The sequence below is a fragment of the Lepus europaeus genome, chromosome 20, assembly GCF_033115175.1.
Source record: "Lepus europaeus isolate LE1 chromosome 20, mLepTim1.pri, whole genome shotgun sequence".
Classification (NCBI taxonomy): Eukaryota; Metazoa; Chordata; class Mammalia; order Lagomorpha; family Leporidae; genus Lepus; species Lepus europaeus.
This window is the reverse complement of record NC_084846.1, coordinates 9,655,397-9,674,267: the sequence shown is the minus strand read 5'-3', so window position 1 is coordinate 9,674,267 and position 18,871 is coordinate 9,655,397. Positions and strand designations below refer to the sequence as shown.

The following is an 18,871-nucleotide window of genomic DNA, read 5'->3' as shown; positions in this document are numbered from 1 at the left end:
CCCGGGATTGACACTGAACGTTCTGCGAAGGGCCTGCCGAACAGGGCGCCTCGACCAATCGGCGGCCTCGTGGGGCCGGCCCCGGGCACCTCGGCCAATCGGGTGCGTCCTCCCGCCCAGCTGCGGCCTCGCGAGCGCGTGAGTGGCGGGCCGATGGCCGCGCGCGTCACGGGGCCAGGAGCCTATGGTGGCGCGGAAAGATTTCTCGGGGCCAATGAGCGGCGGCGCGGCGCCGTCAGTCATGGCGGCTTAGGCCAATGAGAGGCAGGCTGCGGGGGCGTCACGGACAGCAGCAGCGGACTTGGGCTGAGGTTCCCGGGCGGGCGGGCGCGGAGAGACGCGGGAAGCAGGGGCTGGGCGGGGGTCGCGGCGCCGCAGCAAGCGCAGCCAGCCCGAGGGGCCGCCGCCGCCGCCGCCCAGCGCGCTCCGGGGCCCCTGGTCGCCGCCAGCACCCGCCGCACCGCAGCTCCGGGACCGGCCCGGGCCGCCGCCGCCGCCGCCGCGATGGGCAACGCCGCCGCCGCCAAGAAGGGCAGCGAGCAAGAGAGTGGTGAGTGCCCAGGCCGTGACCCCGATCTCGGCCCCGCGCTGCCAGCCCCCCGGGCTGTCCATCACCGCCTGGCCCCTCCCCCCGCGGGGCCCCCCCATCCCTCTCTGCTTACCCCCAGCACCCCTTGCTGTCTGCTTGTCCAAGGCTGGGGCGCGAGGGGCCGCAGAGGACCCCCCACAACACACACACACACACGCATGCACGTAGGGGCTCTTTGGCCAGTGACCGCCCCCCACTGCGAAGATGTGCCCCCCCACCCACCCAGCTGTCACTGCCAACCATGGCACGGATGACCGCTGGGGCCCCACATGGGGCCCTGTCACCTCCCCACCCCTTCCTTTCCTGGCCCCAGTCCCCAGAATCGAATCCCCTCCACTCACTCACTCACCTCTCCCACGTGTGGGACCCAGGCCTCTCCCAGCCTCCCAGTGCTGTCGGGGTGGGGGGGTCTGCCTCCAGCCGCCAGGGACCTTGGCCTCTTGCTGGCCACACCCCTGCCCCCTCCCGCCCCCGCCATCTTTCTCCTGCCCTTAACCCTCTTCACCTTATCACAGCTCCCCCCCCCCCAACCACCACTTGCAACTTCCAAACCCACCCCACCCCATGTTTTCCCTGTTGGGTGTCTCTAGGCTTGGGGCACTCAGGGGTCCCTCTGCGCCTCTCTCATCCTGCCACTGTACTTGGGACTCCTCCTCCAAGCCGGCTCGCTGGTGACCTGGCTGGGGGAGTGGACTGTCTGCAAGTTTGAGCTGAGATTCCACTGACGCTCTCTCCTGGGTTGTGGGGGGGGGGGGGGAGGGCGGCGCATGGTAGAGCCCCTCCCCTTCCTTGCTGTATGTTGAGCCCTGGGCTCCTTGGAAGGCCCCCCACCACTGAGGCTCCCCACCTCCCCCAACGAGGGGGGCTCCTTTGCCTGCTTCTGGCTTCGGATAAAAAGCATCCGGGTTCCATGTGGCCGCTTGGTCTCGGTGGCGTGGGTCAGGGACAGGATTTGGAGGGGTGGGCGGCTGTCCGAGAGAGCAGTGGGTTGACACCGAGGGATTCGCTTTGCCAAGGGATGGACTCTCACCGTTGCCGGGGCTTTAGCCAGAGGGAGAGAGGCCAGTTACACACACACACCTGGCCCCGGGCGCCCAGATTAAGTTGGCCCCTTCCTGTCTGACAGAGAAGGTGCCTCTGTGTCTGGAATGCCTTCAGAAGTGGTCTGGAGCCCCCTGCCCAATCCCGCACCCCCAGCTCCCGAATCCGGGGCACTCCAGGCTCAGACTCGAACCTCAGCCGGGATACCCCACACACAGGCAGAACTACAAATGTGGAGGCTGCGTCCCCAGCCCTGCCCACCCCGGTTTTTGATCTCAAGCCCCGGGCTTCCCAGGGTCCCCTGCAAGTGGCGAACGTGGCCCTGAGAACTGCACTTTCTCCCCACCCGGCTTCAGATGGCAGAATTAAGTAGCTCCTGGACGTGCCGCCGAGGGGCGGGGGACGGGGAGGCCAGCGCCTGTGGCTGAGCGCTTGATGACCCAGGAGCAGGTGGGGTAGTGTCCAAAAACGGTTCTGAGCCTGCGCTTGGAGGGGAGTGGGGTCTGGCGGGGAGGGGCCGGCCCCCAGCAGGTGAGGTGGAAGGTGGAGGCACGCGGCTATATATTGCTGTAAAAGCTAGGGAGATGACATAGCCCTGGAAAACCTTCAAGGCGTAGCTAACACGTGCACTGGGGCCCCGGGGAGAGGGGCGGGGGAAGCTGCACGGGGCCAGGGTTGTGTGTGTGGGGGGAGATCCCAAGAAAAAAAGTTCACAGGTTCTAGAAGGAGCGGGTAATTCCTTCTGAGTGCAGAAATGAATGATCCCAGAGCTGCTGTTTGTAGGGGATCCAGAATGTCCCCTGGCCAAGTAGGTCCCCGTGGACACATCTGTCTGCGCTGGTGAATGCTATAAGGGGCTCTTATCGGCACTCTCCGAATAAGCCGTCTCTGGGTGGGACAGAGGCTGAGGCAAGATTCTGATCCAGACCCGTCCCCAGCCGCCCGGAGCTGAGAGGTTCCCAACTCGGACATTCTTGAAGCTGCCTCCCGGGCTCCTGCTCTCTCGGCCTGTGTTTTCTTAACTTAAAGTAATGGACGTTGAACTCCCCATGTCTGTTCAGGGGGAGCAGTCCTAGGAATGACACTAGGCTGCACCCCTCTGTCATCGCTGGTCCGCATTAAGATACAGGGTGGATACAACATAACTAGCTAAGGGACCGGAACTCCGATCCCTGCTCTGCTGGTGGGAAGGTGCCCTCCTGAGGCTGGGAGAGAAGGAGCCCCTCTGCCTCACAGCCCTTGCACGGATGGAGTCCGAGGGCATTCACCCTCTTACTACCAGGGTGGGCCAGGGGCCAGGGCAGTAGCCAGCCCAGCCTGCAGGGGGCACCTGCATTTCATGTTGCCAGATCCCCGCCTGTGGGGGACCGGCCAAGCATCCTAAAGCCCAGGAGCTGGGGTGGGGTGGGAGCTGGGAAGATTGGCACCCAAAGATGGCAGAGCCACCGACAAGGGGCTTAGTGGGGGTTGGCGAGTAGCTAAAAGAGCAAAGGAGAAAAAAAAATGGTGAAGGCTCATGGCCAAGCTGGAGGAACCGAGAGAGGGCAGTGGCCCCAGGGGGCCCCAGGGGGCAGACAGCCAAGTGGAGCTCAGGTCTGAGCTGGCACTGGCTGAAGACACCCCCACCCCCCACCCTGGGGAGTCGGGCCACGGGGACAGGGCCCGAGCTGGTGGGAGGGAGCCCCTCAGAAGCCTCTTGGTGGGGACACCAAGCCCCAGAGACAAGCCCACCCAGATGTGTCCTGCAGGTTCCTGGGTGGGAAGAACTGGTGTCTTCTGACTTCCTACAGAAGCCCAAGAGGGTCAAACGCCTCTGCCCATTGGCAGTTGTATGGGTGCCCGAGAGGGTCCTGCCAAGGCAGCTTTGCTCTTAGCCCAGGGCAGCCAGCAGAAGCTTGGGAGGTCCCAGCCAGCTCTTCCCTGCACCTGCCCGCCTCTCACCGGCCTTCCCGTCCCCATTCCTGCCCCCCAACTCCCCGGCTCCCCCTGCAGGCCGGACTGTGGGATGGGCTGCCAGGCTGGGGCGGTGAGGTCTTGTGAGCCTTCCCAGCCACCGTAGCTCGGATACCCTGTGAGGAAGACTGAGTGATGGCTTCCAACTCCAGTGATGGTGAGGCTGAGCCCTGTTGCTATAGCAACTCCCTGGGCACTCTCTGCCCCTCAAGTCAGGGAGGGGGCCGCAGCAGGGTTTGGGGGCACAGAAAGGGAGGAGGAGGCTATGGGGGGCCTGGGGACGAGGAAGGCAGATGGGGGGGGGAGCCGGGGGTGTCCACCCAGCGATGGGAGGGGAGCGCAGCCCAGTGTGGGGGATCTAGGCCAGGCCAGAGTACCGGCCCCCGCCCAGGCTGGGCAGTTCTACCGCAGGATTCCCAAGACCGCCAGGTCTCAGAGAGCCTAGAGGGTGTCGGGTTATTGTCCGGGAGTGGGGAGTCCAGGGAGCCCCCCCCCCAGCCCCTCGCCCAGCTGGACACGCAACCCTACATCCGCGGGATGGAGTTCTAGATTTCGGCTGTGGCTTTGTCAGGGGTCCTCTGGGGTTGTCCCTGGGACCCCAAATCCAAACCCGGCGGGATTGGGACGGCTGGTGCCACAGCCCTCTAGGAGCTGGGTGACGGGGTGGGGGAAGCGGGGGGGACTTCCTGCCGCCAGCAGGGTGCCCCCCCCAGCTCCGGGTGCTGGGTGCTCTGGGAGAGGCTGCCACTGTCCCTCCTTCCGCGTCTCTCCGGGATCTGGAAAGAAGGAGGGAGATGGCCAAGTGGCCTCCCCCTCCCCCGCTCCCCGGGGTTGAGCCGTCCGTTTCCGGTTTGGACTTTTCATGGCCCAGAGCGGAGCCAAGCACACAGGGCAAGGTTTGACAGAGGCCAAGGGCATGCAGGATGTCGATCCCCTCCCCGCCCCCGTGTGGAAGTGGGACAGGGAGCCACACGCACCCGTTTCTGTCTCAGGGGTCGCAGGATTGGGTGGGGGAGCCCCAGCCCTCCACGCCCTCCCTACCCGCTCCCAGCCCAGCCTTTCTCTCCAGCTGTTCTTCCAGCTAATTAACAGGGCGCTCCTCAGCCCCCTGGGGCCCTCTGGCTGCTGCCTGGGCCTTAACTCCTTCCCCTCTGTGCAGTGGGCACTGCCCCAGGCCCTGGGGGGGACGGGGAGGGGGCAGCCGGGCACCCAGTGAGGAAGGCAGGACCTGGCAGGCAGAGTCAAGTCCCTGGAAGGGGAAGTTGGCCTTGGCGCCCCGCCCCCTGGCAGAGGGACACCCCCGGGAGTCGGTGCCTCCGCCTCCTGCCAGGGAAAGCCTCTGCGGACCCTGGCGGCCAGGAGCAGGTGCAGGCACCTTTCTAACTGCTTCCGTGGCAACCGGCTCCTCCTTCCACCCCCCTAACCCCCAGGGGGCTGGGCAGCTCCTCCTCCCATCCCCCCTAACCCCCGGGGGGCTGGGCAGCTGCTGTGCTGGGCGAGGGGAGAGCCCAGGGCCAGCCGGGATGCTGGGATGGAGCTGGGCTCCGGCCGTAGCCAGGATGTGGACTCGGAGACCACTTTCCAGCTGTGGCTCCAGCTGCTGCTCTGGGCCCACCTGGCCGTCCGGTTCCTGAGCTACCTGCGCCACACCTTCCAGCGAGCCTGAGCTGAGCCCCCCAGCCCAGACCACCCAACCCCACCCACTCCCCGGGTTCTCCCCTCTGCTGGAAGACACAAGAAGCAGAGGTGAGTGGTGGGGGCAGGGGCGGGGTCCACGGGCTGAGGTCCCCTCCCCCAGTACCGCCTTTAGCTGCCTGTGCCTCCTGGCCCTGGCCCCAGCCCCACCAGAGGGGATGTGACCTGGGGTCCTCGTGCACCTTGGGAGGCCAGCGGAGGGCTGTGCTAGGGACTCTGTGCCCCCCCCCAGGGAGTGGGCTCAGTGGGCGCCAATGAAGAAGGAAACAGGACCAGGCCCCCCACTGCCTTCCTGTGTGGGTCAGGGCACCGCCCCTGCCCCCGCCACCCAATCCAGAGTTCCGTGGGAGGAAAGGTGCATAAGTGGGTGGGTGGGTGTGCACACACGTGAGCAAACCATCTCCAGTAGACGTGTGGGACACGTGCAGACCCCAGGCCCAGAGCGTTCTCTCGGCCAGCTGGTGGCACAGCCAGGCGCCAGCTTGGGACCGCTGTCCCCTGTGGGCCCAGTCACCCTTTGCATGGCCTCCCGTCCCCAGCTCTGCCAGCAGCCTTGGGGACAGTGGGGGCATGGTGCCAGTGACGAGCAGGAGCACGGTGGGGCAGGGCGTGGGGGCTGTGTATGTTCCACGTAGCTGTTTTCATCTAAGCATCCGGGGCCTGGGGACAGTTCTGTTCCGGCCCACCCCAGTGCACGTGACCAGCAGTGAAGCCGAAGGCTGGGATGGTAGTAAAAACAGCTCACGTCATAGCAGTGGGGGGAGGGGCTTGCCGGCAAACGATCAGTCTTCCGATCTGTACAATGGGAAGAAGCTCCTGCCTGCCGAATGAGACTGACGCTTGGAAAACACCGCGTGCAGGGCGGGCTTGGCGCCTGTAGGGTGTTGTTCGGGGGTACGTGTGTCTTGTCCGTATTCATCCAGCTGCCTGGTTAAGATCTGAACACCTACCGCCGTGTCTGCTGTCTCAGCCAAAAAGAATGCTGCAAAAAAAGTAATGGGGGACATTTGTGTCTCACTAACCCCACGCCGGCCACCGGCCAACCCCCCTTTGCCAAAGTGAGCTCCTGCCGTCCACACAGCCTCCCTGCCTTTATGGCTAGGTCACTGCCATTATCATCCCCATTGTATAGATGAGGAACACTGAGGCCCCCTCCCCCAACAGAGGCGCGGTCAGTTGTGCCCAGTGCATCAGAGAGCCCGGGCTGGGATTTGAACTCCCGGAATCCTGGCCTTTAGCTCTTTAGCTAGGCTGCCTCTTCGCATGGGCCAGAAAAAAAAATGGTTTGGAGCCTCAGTTTCGGGGCTGGTGAACGGGTAGCATGGCCAAGAGGAAGGTGGTGAGCCAGACTGGTGAGAGCCCACCACCTCCCCCACGGCCCCCAGCCCGGGGTCAGCCAGGGAAGTCTCCAACTGTCAACTGGAAGGTGACATTGGCCTTGAGGTGCTCTGGGGCCCGTGGAGGGATAGGCCCCAGCCAAGGCTGTCCTCAAACCAGCTCCAGAGCAGACAGGGCCAGCTGGGGGCCAGGGCGACAGCTGAGCCCCCCCAAGGCCGCCTGCTACCCGAGCCCCGGAGGCCTCCGCCCCAGGCCCAGCCTCCCCAGAGAAGGGAACGGCCAGATCCCGACGCTATAAATACCACAGCTGGCGTCGGCCCTGGGCGAGGAATGCCGGGCAGAACTGGGGCGAGTGGGGGTGGGCGGGCCTGGGTGCCCCGGGCGGCGACCCCCGCCCCCACCCCTTGCGAGCCTCCCTGTACCCCACCTTGGCTGGCACCGAAGCCGGATCCCCCACCCTTGACCACGACCCCAGCCCGGATCAAGCCGCCTGAGCCAAGCCAGCAGCACCCAGAGGCACCCGGCGAAGGGCGGGCGATGCGTGGAGGCAGCCGCACCCTGCTCCCCGCCAGTGGGCGTGTCCCTGGGCAAGATGTGGGGGGCCGTGGGTCTCCCGTCTGACCCTCCATCCTCTCTCTTCCTTTCAGTCAAAGAGTTCTTAGCCAAAGCCAAAGAAGATTTTCTTAAAAAATGGGAAAATCCCGCTCAGGTAAGCCCACCCCCACCCCACGCCCCCGAACCCCGTTGTGGGGGGAGGCAAGGACCCAGGCTGCCTCCCCCTTCCCCTCTGCCCTGCCTACTGCCTGGACACCACCCTGGGGGCTCCCAGGAGGGCCTGAGGCACCTGACTGTCCACGCCTGGCCTCCCCATGCGGCCCCTACCCTCCCCACACAGCTGCCACCAGTTCCTGGGCCCCAGGCCAGGGCCGGATCTGGGCCCGGTCGGCTGCCTGGAGGAACTCGCCCTCCGCCCTCCGCCCCCCGCCCTGCCCGGGGTGGGTGCCCCTGACCAGCCTGCAACCCCCTGCCGCTCCCAGAATACAGCGCAGTTGGATCAGTTTGAGCGCATCAAGACCCTCGGCACGGGCTCCTTCGGGCGGGTGATGCTTGTCAAGCACAAAGAGACCGGCAACCACTATGCCATGAAGATCCTCGACAAACAGAAGGTGATGCAGCCACGGGCCCCGCCCCGCCAAAATGTTCCAGAAAGTTCTGGAAAGTTCCACGAGGAAACAAAACCACTTGAGTACCACGCTGGGCCCCCGGAGCATGCTGGGAGGGTGATGGGCGTTGGATGCTGCGGCATCCCCAGGACGGGGTGGGCAGGTGCTGTGCCAATGTGGCACCTTGTATGGAAGGGACACGGGCAGCTGGGCATTTGGGGACCCACAGGGGGCCCTTGAACCAAGACCATGGAAATATCGAGGGGCGACTCGGTGCCCTGAGCCCCCAGACGCCAGCGCTGGAAGGGCCCTGAGCGACCTCCACAAGGCTTCTGCCTGTAGGCCGCGCCCAGATGGGAAACGAAGGCACTTGATGGCCTGCGGGGAGGAACCCGGAGGTCTTCCTGGAGGAAGTGGCGTCTAGGTGGACATTCTGTCCCCAAACTTGTTATTGAATGATTTATTTGAGAGGCAGAGAGCAGGGAGGGAGAACTCCTGTACTCTGGTTCACTACACACACCCATACACCCATACACCCCTGAACATCCAAAAAAGTCTCGGTGGCCAGGGCCGAAGCTGAGAGCCCAGAACTCCACCCAGATCTCCGACATCAGGCGGCAGGGACCCAAGGACTTGAGCCAGCGCCGCCGCCTCCCTGGGTGCGCATTAGCAGTCGGGAGCAGAGCCGGGACTCGAACCCAGGCCCTCCAATATGGAATACTGGTGTTCCACCCAGCGGCTCCACTGCTAGGCCAAATGCTTGCCTGAGGTCAGTGTTTCTGAGGCCCCACTCGGTGGCTCACTGTCCACCAGGAACGGACCCCAAGCCCCAGAAGAGAGTGCAGGTTTCCCAGTAGCCCCATCAGAAACACCAAGAGGAGCCGGTGTCGTGGCGCGTAGTGGGTGAAGCCGCCACCGGGTAGGATGCCGGCGTCCCGTGTGAGTGCTGACTCCCGGCTGCAGTGCTCCTGGGAGGACAGCAGGAGATGGCCCAAGGGCCTGGACCTGGGCCACCCGAGTTCCAGACTTCACCTGGCCCAGCCTGGCTGCTGTAGTCATTTGGAGACTAAACTGGTGGATGGAAGATCTCTCTCTCTCTCCCTGTCTTTTGTCTCGTTATATATTGCTCTTTAGGAAAAAAAAAAAAAAAAAAAAAAAAAAAAAAAAAAAAGTTTTTTTTTTTTGGAAGGAGGAGCCAGCACTGTGGCGTAGTGTAGTGGGTAAAGCTGCCGCCTGCAGTGCCGGCATCCCATATGGGCGCCGGTTCGAGTCCCAGCTGCTCCACTTTTGATCCAGCTCTCTGCTGTGGCCTGAGAAAGCAGTAGAAGACGGCCCAAGTCCTTGGGCCCCTGCACCCACGTGGGAGACCCGGAGGAAGCTCCTGGCTCCTGGCTTCAGATTGGCTCAGCTCCGGCCATTGTGGCCATTTAGGGAGTGAGCCAGCAGATGGGAGACTTTTCTGTCAGTCTGTCTCTCTTTGTAATTCTGCCTTTCAAATAAATAAAAAGAACGTTACCCGAAAAAGTACAAGGAAACAGATGAAATTCTTCTTACTGTGTTTTCCTTAAGCCAGAAGGTAAACCTCTTTTTTCCCTTCAGATTAATAATTTATTTATTTGAAAGGTAGAGTGACAGAGAATCTTCCATCCGCTGGTTCACTCCCAAATGGCGGCAACACCTGGGGTTGTACCAGGCCAAAGCCAGGAGCCAGGAGCTTCATCCGGGTCTCCCACATGGTGCAGGGGCCCAAGGACTTGGGCCATCTTCCACTGCTTTCTCAGGCCATAGCACAGAGCTGGATCGGAAGTGGAGCTGCTGGGACTGGAACCAGTGTCCATAAGGGATGCTGGCACTGCAGGCAGTGGCTTACCCACTAGGCCACAGCGCCGGGCCCACGTTCCATTCTTTTTTTTCTCTCTGTACAATTTCAGTGTCTGTTTCCACTTCAGACAGTTTTCCTTGGGAAGAGGAAACACAGTAGAGAAATAGAACAAGCACATTCACATGGCCAAGTTTTTCCAAACACTGAGAGCTTAGCCAGTCCCCACAGCAAGCGTCAGCGTTCAGATTTTCTTTTTTCTTTTCAAGATTTAATGGGGCTGCCATTTTGGCACAGCAGGTAAAGCCACCACCTGTGACACTGGCATCCCATAGGGACGCCGGTTCAAGTCCCCGCTGCTCCTCTTCTGATCCCACGCTCTGCTGTGGCCTGGGAAGGCAGTGGAAGATGGCCCAAGTCCCTGAGCCCTTGCACCCAAGTGGGAGACCCGGAAGAAGCTCCTGGCTCCTGGCTTTGGCCTGGCACAACCCCAGGCGTTGCCGCCATTTGGGGAATGAACCAGCGGATGGAAGTCTTTGTCTCTCCCTGTCTCTATAGCTCTGCCTGTCAAATAAATGGATCTTTGAAAAAGACATCTTATTTGAACGCTAGAGTGTCAGAGATAGGGAGATTGTTCACTCCCCAAATGGCTGCAATGGCCGGGGCTGGGCAGGCCAATCGCCAGGAGCCAGGAACCCCCATCTAGGAATCCATGTGGGTGGTAGGGGCCCAAGCCCTTGGGCCGTCTTCCACTGCTTTCCCAGGCACATTAGCAGAGAGCTGGATCGGAAGTGGAACAGCCAGGACTCGAACCGATGCCCATATGGGATGCTGGCCCCAATACTAACAATTCTAAATTCGGTTCACCAGCCCGCTGGCTGCACGTCCAGGGCCCTCTCAGTGCAGGCCTCGAGGGTACGGCTACCTGAATCGAGGCAGGAAACACCCCGGCTGGGTGCTTCACAGCTAACCGGGGACCTAGGCCACCTGTGCGGGGCGCTCTGGCCTGGCGCTAGCCGGCTGTATGACCTTGGGCACGTCCCCTCCCCTCTGTGCCTGCACTTCCAGACCGGCGTGCTCCCAGCATGCCCCTCTCAGTGCTCCTGTCACTACTGAACCCTGGGCGAGGCACCGGCTCTGGCTCCTGGCCCGTGCTGTGTGGGGAGAGCCCGAGGCCTGGGCACTGTGTGTCGCTGGGCTAGATAAGGGGAAGGCAGCATCTCCTCCCTTCTCTCTTTTTAAATCTTTGCTCGAAAAGCAGAGAAAGAACTCCTGTGCCCACCATGGCCCCGCCTTCAGGCTGGAAGCCAGGAGCTCCATCCAGGTCTCCCGTGTGGGCAGCAGGGGCCCAAGCACGTGGGCCATCTTCTACTGCTTTCCCAGGGAGCTGGATCAGAATTGGAGCACCCGGGACTTGAACCGGTGCCCCGACTTGGGATGCCAGCCCTCCAGGGGCGGCCGCTTAGCTCACTGTGCTACAGGGCCCGCCCCTGCTTGTCGTTTTTTTTTTTTTTTTTTTTTTTTTTTTTTGTCATTGCAGCTCAGCTGCTCCTTCCTCCGGGAAGCCGCCTCTGATTGCCCCTCTCCCCACACTACACCAGGGTGCCTTATCTGGGTTTGTACCGGCCCCAAGCCTCCACCTGTCCTAGCATTGACCTCCCTGGGCTGAGAGTCCTGGTGTCTCATTTTGCTGTGTGTGTGCTGAGCCAGGACAGGCCTGTGAGCCCAGCCCAGGGCCCCTCAGCTGCAGGGGTCTGGGGCACCCGTGGCAGGGGTGGGGTGGCCCTCCCACCGGCTCCCTGACCCTGCTCCCGGCCTGCAGGTGGTGAAGCTGAAACAGATCGAGCACACCCTGAATGAAAAACGCATTCTGCAAGCAGTTAACTTCCCGTTCCTCGTCAAACTCGAGTTCTCCTTCAAGGTGAGGTCCCGGGGCCAGGGCCGGGGCTGGGGCTTGGGTTGGAGCACGGGCCGGGGCCGAGGCCGGGGCCGGGGCTGGGGCTCGGGTTGGAGCACGGGCCGGGGCCGAGGCCGGGGCTGGGGCTCGGGTTGGAGCATGGGCCAGGGCCGGGGCCGAGGCCGGGGCCGGGGCTGGGGCTCGGGCTGGGGCTGGGGCTCGGGTTGGAGCACGGGCCGGGGCCAAGGCCGGGGCCGGGGCTGGGGCTCGGGTTGGAGCACGGGCCGGGGCCGGGGCTGGAGCCGGGGCTGGGCTTGGGGCTGGGACTCAGGTTGGAGCACGGGCTGGGGCCGGGGACTGGGGCCGGGGCCGGGGCCGGGGCTGGGACTCAGGCTGGGGCCGGGGCCGGGGCTGGGGCCGGGGCCGGGGCCAGGGCCAGGGCTAGACCTGGGGCTGGGCTTGGGTCTAGAGCTCGGGCTGGGGCCTGGGCTGGGCCTCGGGCTGGGGCTGGGGCCGGGGCTGGGCTTGGGGCTAGAGCTCGGGCCGGGGCCTGGGCTGGGCCTCAGGCTGGGACTGGGGCCGGGGCTGGGCTTGGGGCTAGAGCTCGGGCCGGGGCTGGGGCTGGGCTTGGGGCTAGAGCTCGGGCTGGGGCTGGGACTCAGGCTGGGGCCAGGGCCGGGGCCGGGGCTGGACCTGGGGCTGGGCTTGGGTCTAGAGCTCGGGCTGGGGCTGGGGCTGGGCTTGGGGCTAGAGCTCGGGCCCTAGGGCTCAGGCTGAGGCCGGGGCTGGGATGTGCTTGGCCCCAACGGCAGCCGGTGTCCCACTCCCATCCATCCTGGGCCGGGCAAGCCAAGGCTGGCATCCCCCACCCGCCCTGCCCCAACCTCCATCTTCTCTCCTGTAACCCGGGAGTGGTTGAGGTCATGGCGACAGGTTCCGGCACATTCCCAGTGAGTGCCCTTTCTCCTGACCTGTCTTAGGTGCGACTTTGTCCAAGGCCCTGGCCTCGAGAGCCGGGGAAGGCCTCTTCCAGGCCAGCTTCACGGGGCGTTCGACCCAGGCGGGCAGTCACAAGGGCCTGTGGTCATGGGGCGGGGGGGGGGTAGGGGGGGTGGGGTGGGGGGGCTGTGCCACCACCATCTTGAAATTCATCTTTTTTTTTAATCCTGGTTGCATTTTGCTGGGGGCCCTGGCAACCTTCCTCTGTCTCTAAGACACAAAGCCAATGGTAGAGCCCTCCCTCTGCCCAGGAGGGGCACGCTGGTCAGGGTCCCCTGCCCGCCCCCCCGGGGGGCACCTGTCGAGGCAGGGTAGCACCTGCACCAGGGAGCAGGACAACTCAAACTTGCCCTCTCACAGGACAACTCAAACTTGTACATGGTCATGGAGTACGTACCCGGCGGGGAGATGTTCTCACACCTGCGGCGGATTGGGAGGTTCAGGTAAGCCAGGCCCCGGCCCCTGCCTCGGCTCCACCCCCGGGGGCGGGATCCACAGGCTGCCTGCCTGTCCATCCCAGCGATGGGCAGCCTGCTGGGGCCTGGAGCTGTTCTGGCATCTAACTCCTCTGAACCAACTCGGGGCGGCTGAGGGGTGAAGCTTCACGCTGGCCGGCTCCATCGGGGAGCTCCATCGGGGTCTCCCACGGGGGTGGCAGGGCCCCGAATTCCTGAGCCATTGGCACCTGCTGCCTCCCAGGGTGCACACGCGCAGGAACCAAGCGTCTGACCCAGGCGTCTTTAGCGGCCAGGCCGAATGCTCGCCTCGTCTCCCGCCCTGCCCGATACGCCTGGGAAGCATCCACTCACGGCTCCGTGCCCGGGCCCCTGCCATCCACACGGGATGCGGCTCCTGGCTCCTGGCTTCAGCCTGGCCCCAGCGCTGGCTGCTGCAGCCATTTGGGGGAGTGAACCAGTGGATGGGAACTCTCTCTCTCTCTCTCTCTCTCTCTCTCTCTCTCTCTCTCTCTCTCTCTCTCTCTCTGTCTTTCAAATACATAGATAGATAGCAGATATATAAAAGGACCCGTGAGCTGGCTTTGTCTGGGTTGGACTTGCCTCTCCCTCTGCTCCGCGTTCCGTCTCAGAGTGTGTTTGAATCTAGCCAGGTCACGGAGTGCATATGTAGTATGTCCTGGAGGGGGCAAGATAGCGCCCATCGGACGTACCCTGATCTGTGGCTCTCCTGTCCTGTTGATGCTGGGCCACGCAGGTGCGGGAGCCCAAGCACTTGGGCCATCTTGGGCTGCCTTCCCAGGTGCATTAGCAGGGAGCTGGATCGGAGGCGGAGCAGCCGGGACTTGAACCAGTGCCCATGTGGGATGCCGGCATCACAGGCAGTAGCTTAACCCACTGAGCCACACCACCTGCCTCTGTTTTCTGTATTTTTTTTAAAAGATTTATTTATGTGAAGACAGAGTTATAGAGAGGCAGAGAGAGAGGTCTTCCATCCGCTGGTTCACTCCCCAGTTGGCCGCAACAGCCAGAGCTGCCCCCAAAGCCACGAGCCAGGAGCTTCTTCTGGGTCTCCCACATGGGTGCAGGGGCCCAAGGACTTGGGCCATCTTCTACTGCTTTCCCAGGCCACAGCAGAGAGCTGGATGGGAAGTGGAGCAGCCGGGACTCGAACCAGCACCCTTATGGGATGCTGACACTGCAAGCAGCAGCTTTATTCACTATGCCACAGCGCCGGCCCCATGTTTTCTGTATTTTTAAAAATTTATTATTTTTTTGAGGCCAGCATTGTGGCATGTGGGCACCAGTTCGAGTCTCATCTGCTGGTTTTGCTCCTGGAAATGTTCACAGCACCCAGGGCTGGCCCAGGAGCCAGGAACTTTCCATCCGGGTCTCCCACGTGGGTGGGCAGGGACCCAAGCCCTTGAGCCAGTCCCCTGCCACCTCCCAGGGTGTGTGCAGAACTAGGACTTGAACCCAGGCAGGAGGCGTGGCTGCGTCCTGGGGGCGTGGCCAGCCTGCAGGCCGCACCCTGCTGGGGGCGTGGCCTTCGGCACTCACCCGCCGGCCCCGCCCCCTCTGCTTGTCCCGCCAGCGAGCCCCACGCTCGCTTCTACGCCGCGCAGATCGTACTGACCTTCGAGTACCTGCACTCGCTGGATCTCATCTACCGAGACCTCAAGCCCGAGAACCTCCTCATAGACCAGCAGGGCTACATCCAGGTACCCCCAGCCCCGGCGTGGGAGCCCCCAGCCCCCGGCCCCCTGCAGGGCCGCCGACCTGCCTGTTCTTGCGCCCGCAGGTGACAGACTTCGGCTTTGCCAAGCGCGTGAAAGGCCGCACCTGGACCTTGTGCGGGACCCCCGAGTACCTGGCCCCTGAGATCATCCTGAGCAAAGTAGGCGCCGCGGCCCCGCCCCGCCCCCACACCGGCCCTGCCCCGTGTCCCCCCGCCCCAACCCCCTACTCTCGCCCCAGGGCTACAATAAGGCCGTGGACTGGTGGGCCCTGGGAGTGCTCATCTACGAGATGGCTGCCGGCTACCCGCCGTTCTTTGCCGACCAGCCCATCCAAATCTACGAGAAGATTGTCTCTGGGAAGGTGAGAGCCGCCCCCCACCCCCGTGTCAGCGTCACCCCAGGCAGTCGTCCAGGGGGACCTGGAACCCAGACGGGCACCTGTTTATCTGAAAGGCAGAATGACAGAGAGGTTCATCCACTGGTTCACTCCCTCCCATGACGGCCACGATGGTTGGGGCCGAGCCAAGCTGAAGCCAGGAGCCTGGAGCTCCATCTGGGTCTCCCCTGTGGGTGGCGGGGCCCAAGCCCTTGAGCCATCACCTGCTGCCCTCCCAGGGTGCATTAGCAGGGAGCTGGACCAGAAGCACAGCAGCCGGACTCAAACCGGCACATGTGTGGGATGCCGGCATCGTGAGCAGTGGTAAAGCCACTATGCCACACGCACGCCGGCCCCGGCCCGGCCCCGGCCCCGGGCTCCCTTCCTGCCCAAATGCGGTCTTCATCAACTCAGGAGAGCGGCACCTGCACAGGAGTTGAGGAAGCTCGGGCCCGAGACCCGACCACCCCTCCCGCTGGCCCAGCCTGCACCGCACTGAAGCTCAGAATTTCCAGAAAACATGGTGGGAGGTGGGGGTGGGGCCGCGCCTCCAAGCCCCGCCACCTCTGCTCGGCTTTGAACCCACGGGCCAGTCGCTTTGCCTCTCCAAGCCTCTGCTTACCCTTCTGAGAACTGGGGTAGCAGCCATCTGCCTCTTGGTGCAGGGGTGCATAGGCAGGGTGGGATGTCCTACAGTGGGGGAGGGGCAGATAAAAGGCCCCAGAAGGGGGGAGGGGGAAGGGACCCGTTCTCCTGTCTTCGTAGCAGTTCCCACAGGGCCTGTGAGCGAGCCTGGGACGTGTGCCCCTTGTCTCAGAGAGGTGGAAGGCCATGGCCAAGGTCGCACAGATTCCAAGGGGGCAGGGCAGTGACCGGAAGCTGGTTCCTCGGCTGCAGCAGATCCAGTGAACTGTCAGTATCTAGGGCTGCGGGCCTCCCCCCAGGAGGCTTTCAAGGAGAGGAGAGGCTTCACTGTGCAGAGAGAGGGGCTAGGAGCTTTTGTCATAACCACGGAGCTTGAGAAGCACTTAGACACCAGCGGCAGCTGACATGTTCTGGAGGGAGGCAGGCTGCCGCTGGGAGGGGTTCCCTTTTAACTCTCCCAAGCCTCAGTTTTCCTGTTCTGTGAAATGGGAGCAGTGCTGGTCAAAGGGATCTCCTCTCCAGCAACATCACCCAGGCACTTGCTAGAAATGCAGGTCTCAGCGCCCCCCCCCCCCCGCCTTCCTAAGGCAAAACCTCCAGGGTGGGGCTGATGAGCTGGGTGCATGGGTTGCTTGGTTGTTGGTTTGAAAGGCAGCAAAGTGGACAGACGGAAAGGTCTCTTACCCACTGGTTTACTCTCCAAATGCCCACAACAAGCACCCATGGGCCAGACCACAGCCAGGAGGCAGAAACCCAGTCCAGGTCTCCCAGGGAAGCTGGATTCAGAAGCAGAGCCCGGATTCAGCCCTTGGGTGGCTGGGAGGTGGGAGGTGGGGGGGTCCACTGAGCTGGTGCTGGCTGACACTGCTGGATGGACCCACAGCCTTGAGCCATGGCCATGCCCCAACAGTCTCTGCCCCCCACCCCATCCACAGGTGCGATTCCCATCTCACTTCAGCTCGGACTTGAAGGACCTGCTGCGGAACCTCCTGCAGGTGGATCTCACAAAGCGCTTCGGGAACCTCAAGAACGGAGTCAATGACATCAAGAACCACAAGTGGTTTGCCACAACCGACTGGATCGCCATCTACCAGAGGAAGGTGGGTGTCGCCTCCCCACCCCCCTACCCCAGCCCCGGGCATCAAGGAGAGGTGGAAAGGGAAGAGGGCACAGGCTTGAGGCGACCTGGAGTGGACAGCCTAAGACGGTGGAGGCCTGGAGATGGGAGTCTGGGGCCATTTGGTCGCTCCATGCCCCCCGGGCAGCAGCTGACCCTGTCTCTGGGAAGTCATCAGCTCCTTTGGTGAGCCGGCTGCCATTCAGAGTCTCGGGTTGGTAAGGGGAGTCTATACCTTAAGGCTGAGCACACGTGTGGGTCCCAGTAATTATCTCGTGGGTGTTGGGCCATTTGCATTTATTGTTGTACTGATATCGCTTGTTGACTGCTGAGGTCTGGGTGGCTCTTGGTCCCTCTCCAGGTGGAAGCTCCTTTCATACCAAAGTTTAAAGGCCCCGGGGACACGAGTAACTTTGACGACTATGAGGAGGAAGAGATCCGAGTCTCCATCAATGAGAAGTGTGGCAAAGAGTTTGCTGAGTTTTAGGGGTGTACCTGTGCCCCTATGGGTTTTCTTTTCTTTCTTTCTTTTTTTTTTTTTTTTTGGTGGGGGTGGGTGGGAGGGTTGGATTGAACAGCCAGAGAGCCCCCCGAGTTCCTTGCATCTAACTTCACCCCACCCCACCCTCCCAGGTAGGGGGGAGCAGGAGGCCCAGATATTTAGAGTGAAGGAACCACCAGCCGCACCCCCTCCTGTCCCCCCCCCAGGAGCCCTTATCCCCTAACCCACTTCTGCCTGTTTTAAACGCGTTCATCAGCTCCAGTGAGACCAGGTCTTGCTGGTGCGTCCAGGGACAGGGTGCAGAACGAAGGGCCCAAACTGAACTCCAGCCCGGCACCCCCATGCTCACCCCACCACGGGCCAAGGGCGACAGCGATGGAAAAGCCAACCTTCCCTTTGGAGCCGGGGCCCAGGGGAAGGAGAGAGATTTTTTTTTTTTTTTTTTAAGTGACCCGTTCAGTGGGCTTCTTGCTAGGATTTTTTTTTTTTTTTTTTTAAAGAAACCATTTAAAATCTTATTTAAAGTCCACCAGTGCCTCCTCCACCCCCGCCCCCCAAGCCCACGAGTACCAGGCTGGGAAGCAGATCAGCTTTGTTCAAGGAAAGAGCTGGGGTGTGAGCCTCTGCCCCCATCTCGGGGTGGGGGGATGGCGGGGGTGTCCCCTGCCAAGCCTGCAGGGGGTGGGGGTCTCAGCCCCCTGAGCAAGCCCCTACTTCTCCAAGAGACCTTTCCTCATCCTTAGGCTTTGGAAGTCAGACAAAGCAGCTGCCCCTCTCCCTGCCAAAGAGTCCCCCCCACCCCACCCCAAACCCCCCAAAAAAAGAGAGAGAGGGAGAGCCCAGCCCAGGGCCTCTCCTCCGAACTCCTGAATTTTATTCTCAGCTAGATTTTAAAGGCCCAGCCTCCCCGTCAAGGCAGCAACCCCGTGAAAGGACTAAGAGGCCAGGTCACCCACCCACCCACCCCATGGCCCAGGGTTCAAGGCCATGGCCGCTGGGGAGGGGCTGCCCGTTTTTATTCACCCAGTAGCTCTGGCACGCCCCGCCCTCCACCCCAAGCTGGGCACCTCCTCTCTAGCTTAACTGTCAGCTGTCCATCACCTCTTTCTTCCCGCCCCCACCCCCCCCACGTCTGATTTGTGCTTTTCCCCCTCTCTGAAAAGTGGGGAGCAACTGGGGAGCCACCCCACTGGTTCCCCACTTTGCCCCCTCTCTCTCCTAAGTTCTGCCCATCCCGGGAGGAGCTGCCAGGCCTGGGGTGGGGCCCCGGGTGGGCGCTGGGGGCGAGTCAACCTGTGTGCGCAAACGACGAGACTTCCTCTTGAAAGTGTGCTGTTGTAAACATATTTGAAAGCTATTACCAATAAAGTTTTGTTTAAAAAAAAAAAGTGTCACTGGCGTTCCCGACTTCGGTCACCCACCCACACATCCCTCCCCGCGGCTGGGAGAAACTTGGGGGGCTGTGGGACTCCAGCGGCCAGGCTGACCAGGAACCGGCCGGGAGTCCTCGGAAAACCGGGTTTTTGGTGGTTTTTTTTTTTTT

General features: G+C 62.6%; 1 protein-coding gene across 1 annotated transcript; it reads left to right on the top strand.

The window, feature by feature from the left end:
- The first annotated feature begins 447 nt into the window (after positions 1-447).
- PRKACA (protein kinase cAMP-activated catalytic subunit alpha) lies at positions 448-18,688 on the top strand. Its single transcript, XM_062178221.1, has 10 exons — positions 448-550; positions 7,264-7,325; positions 7,654-7,782; positions 11,421-11,519; positions 12,855-12,937; positions 14,544-14,670; positions 14,751-14,846; positions 14,927-15,049; positions 16,645-16,809; positions 17,188-18,688. The coding sequence occupies exons 1-10, from the start codon at positions 505-507 to the stop codon at positions 17,311-17,313; spliced, it is 1,056 nt and encodes a 351-aa protein (XP_062034205.1). The 5' UTR covers positions 448-504; the 3' UTR covers positions 17,314-18,688.
- The last annotated feature ends 183 nt before the right edge of the window (positions 18,689-18,871 follow it).

What these genes read in the sequence shown, in the direction of transcription:
- PRKACA (XM_062178221.1), top strand. Translation starts at nt 505, where the DNA reads ATGGGCAACGCCGCCGCCGCCAAGAAGGGCAGCGAGCAAGAGAGTG. An exon ending in ACCAGCAGGGCTACATCCAG is followed by an intron (nt 14,671 to 14,750) that starts GTACCCCCAGCC and finishes TTGCGCCCGCAG; the next exon opens with GTGACAGACTTCGGCTTTGC. An exon ending in CTGAGATCATCCTGAGCAAA is followed by an intron (nt 14,847 to 14,926) that starts GTAGGCGCCGCG and finishes CTCTCGCCCCAG; the next exon opens with GGCTACAATAAGGCCGTGGA.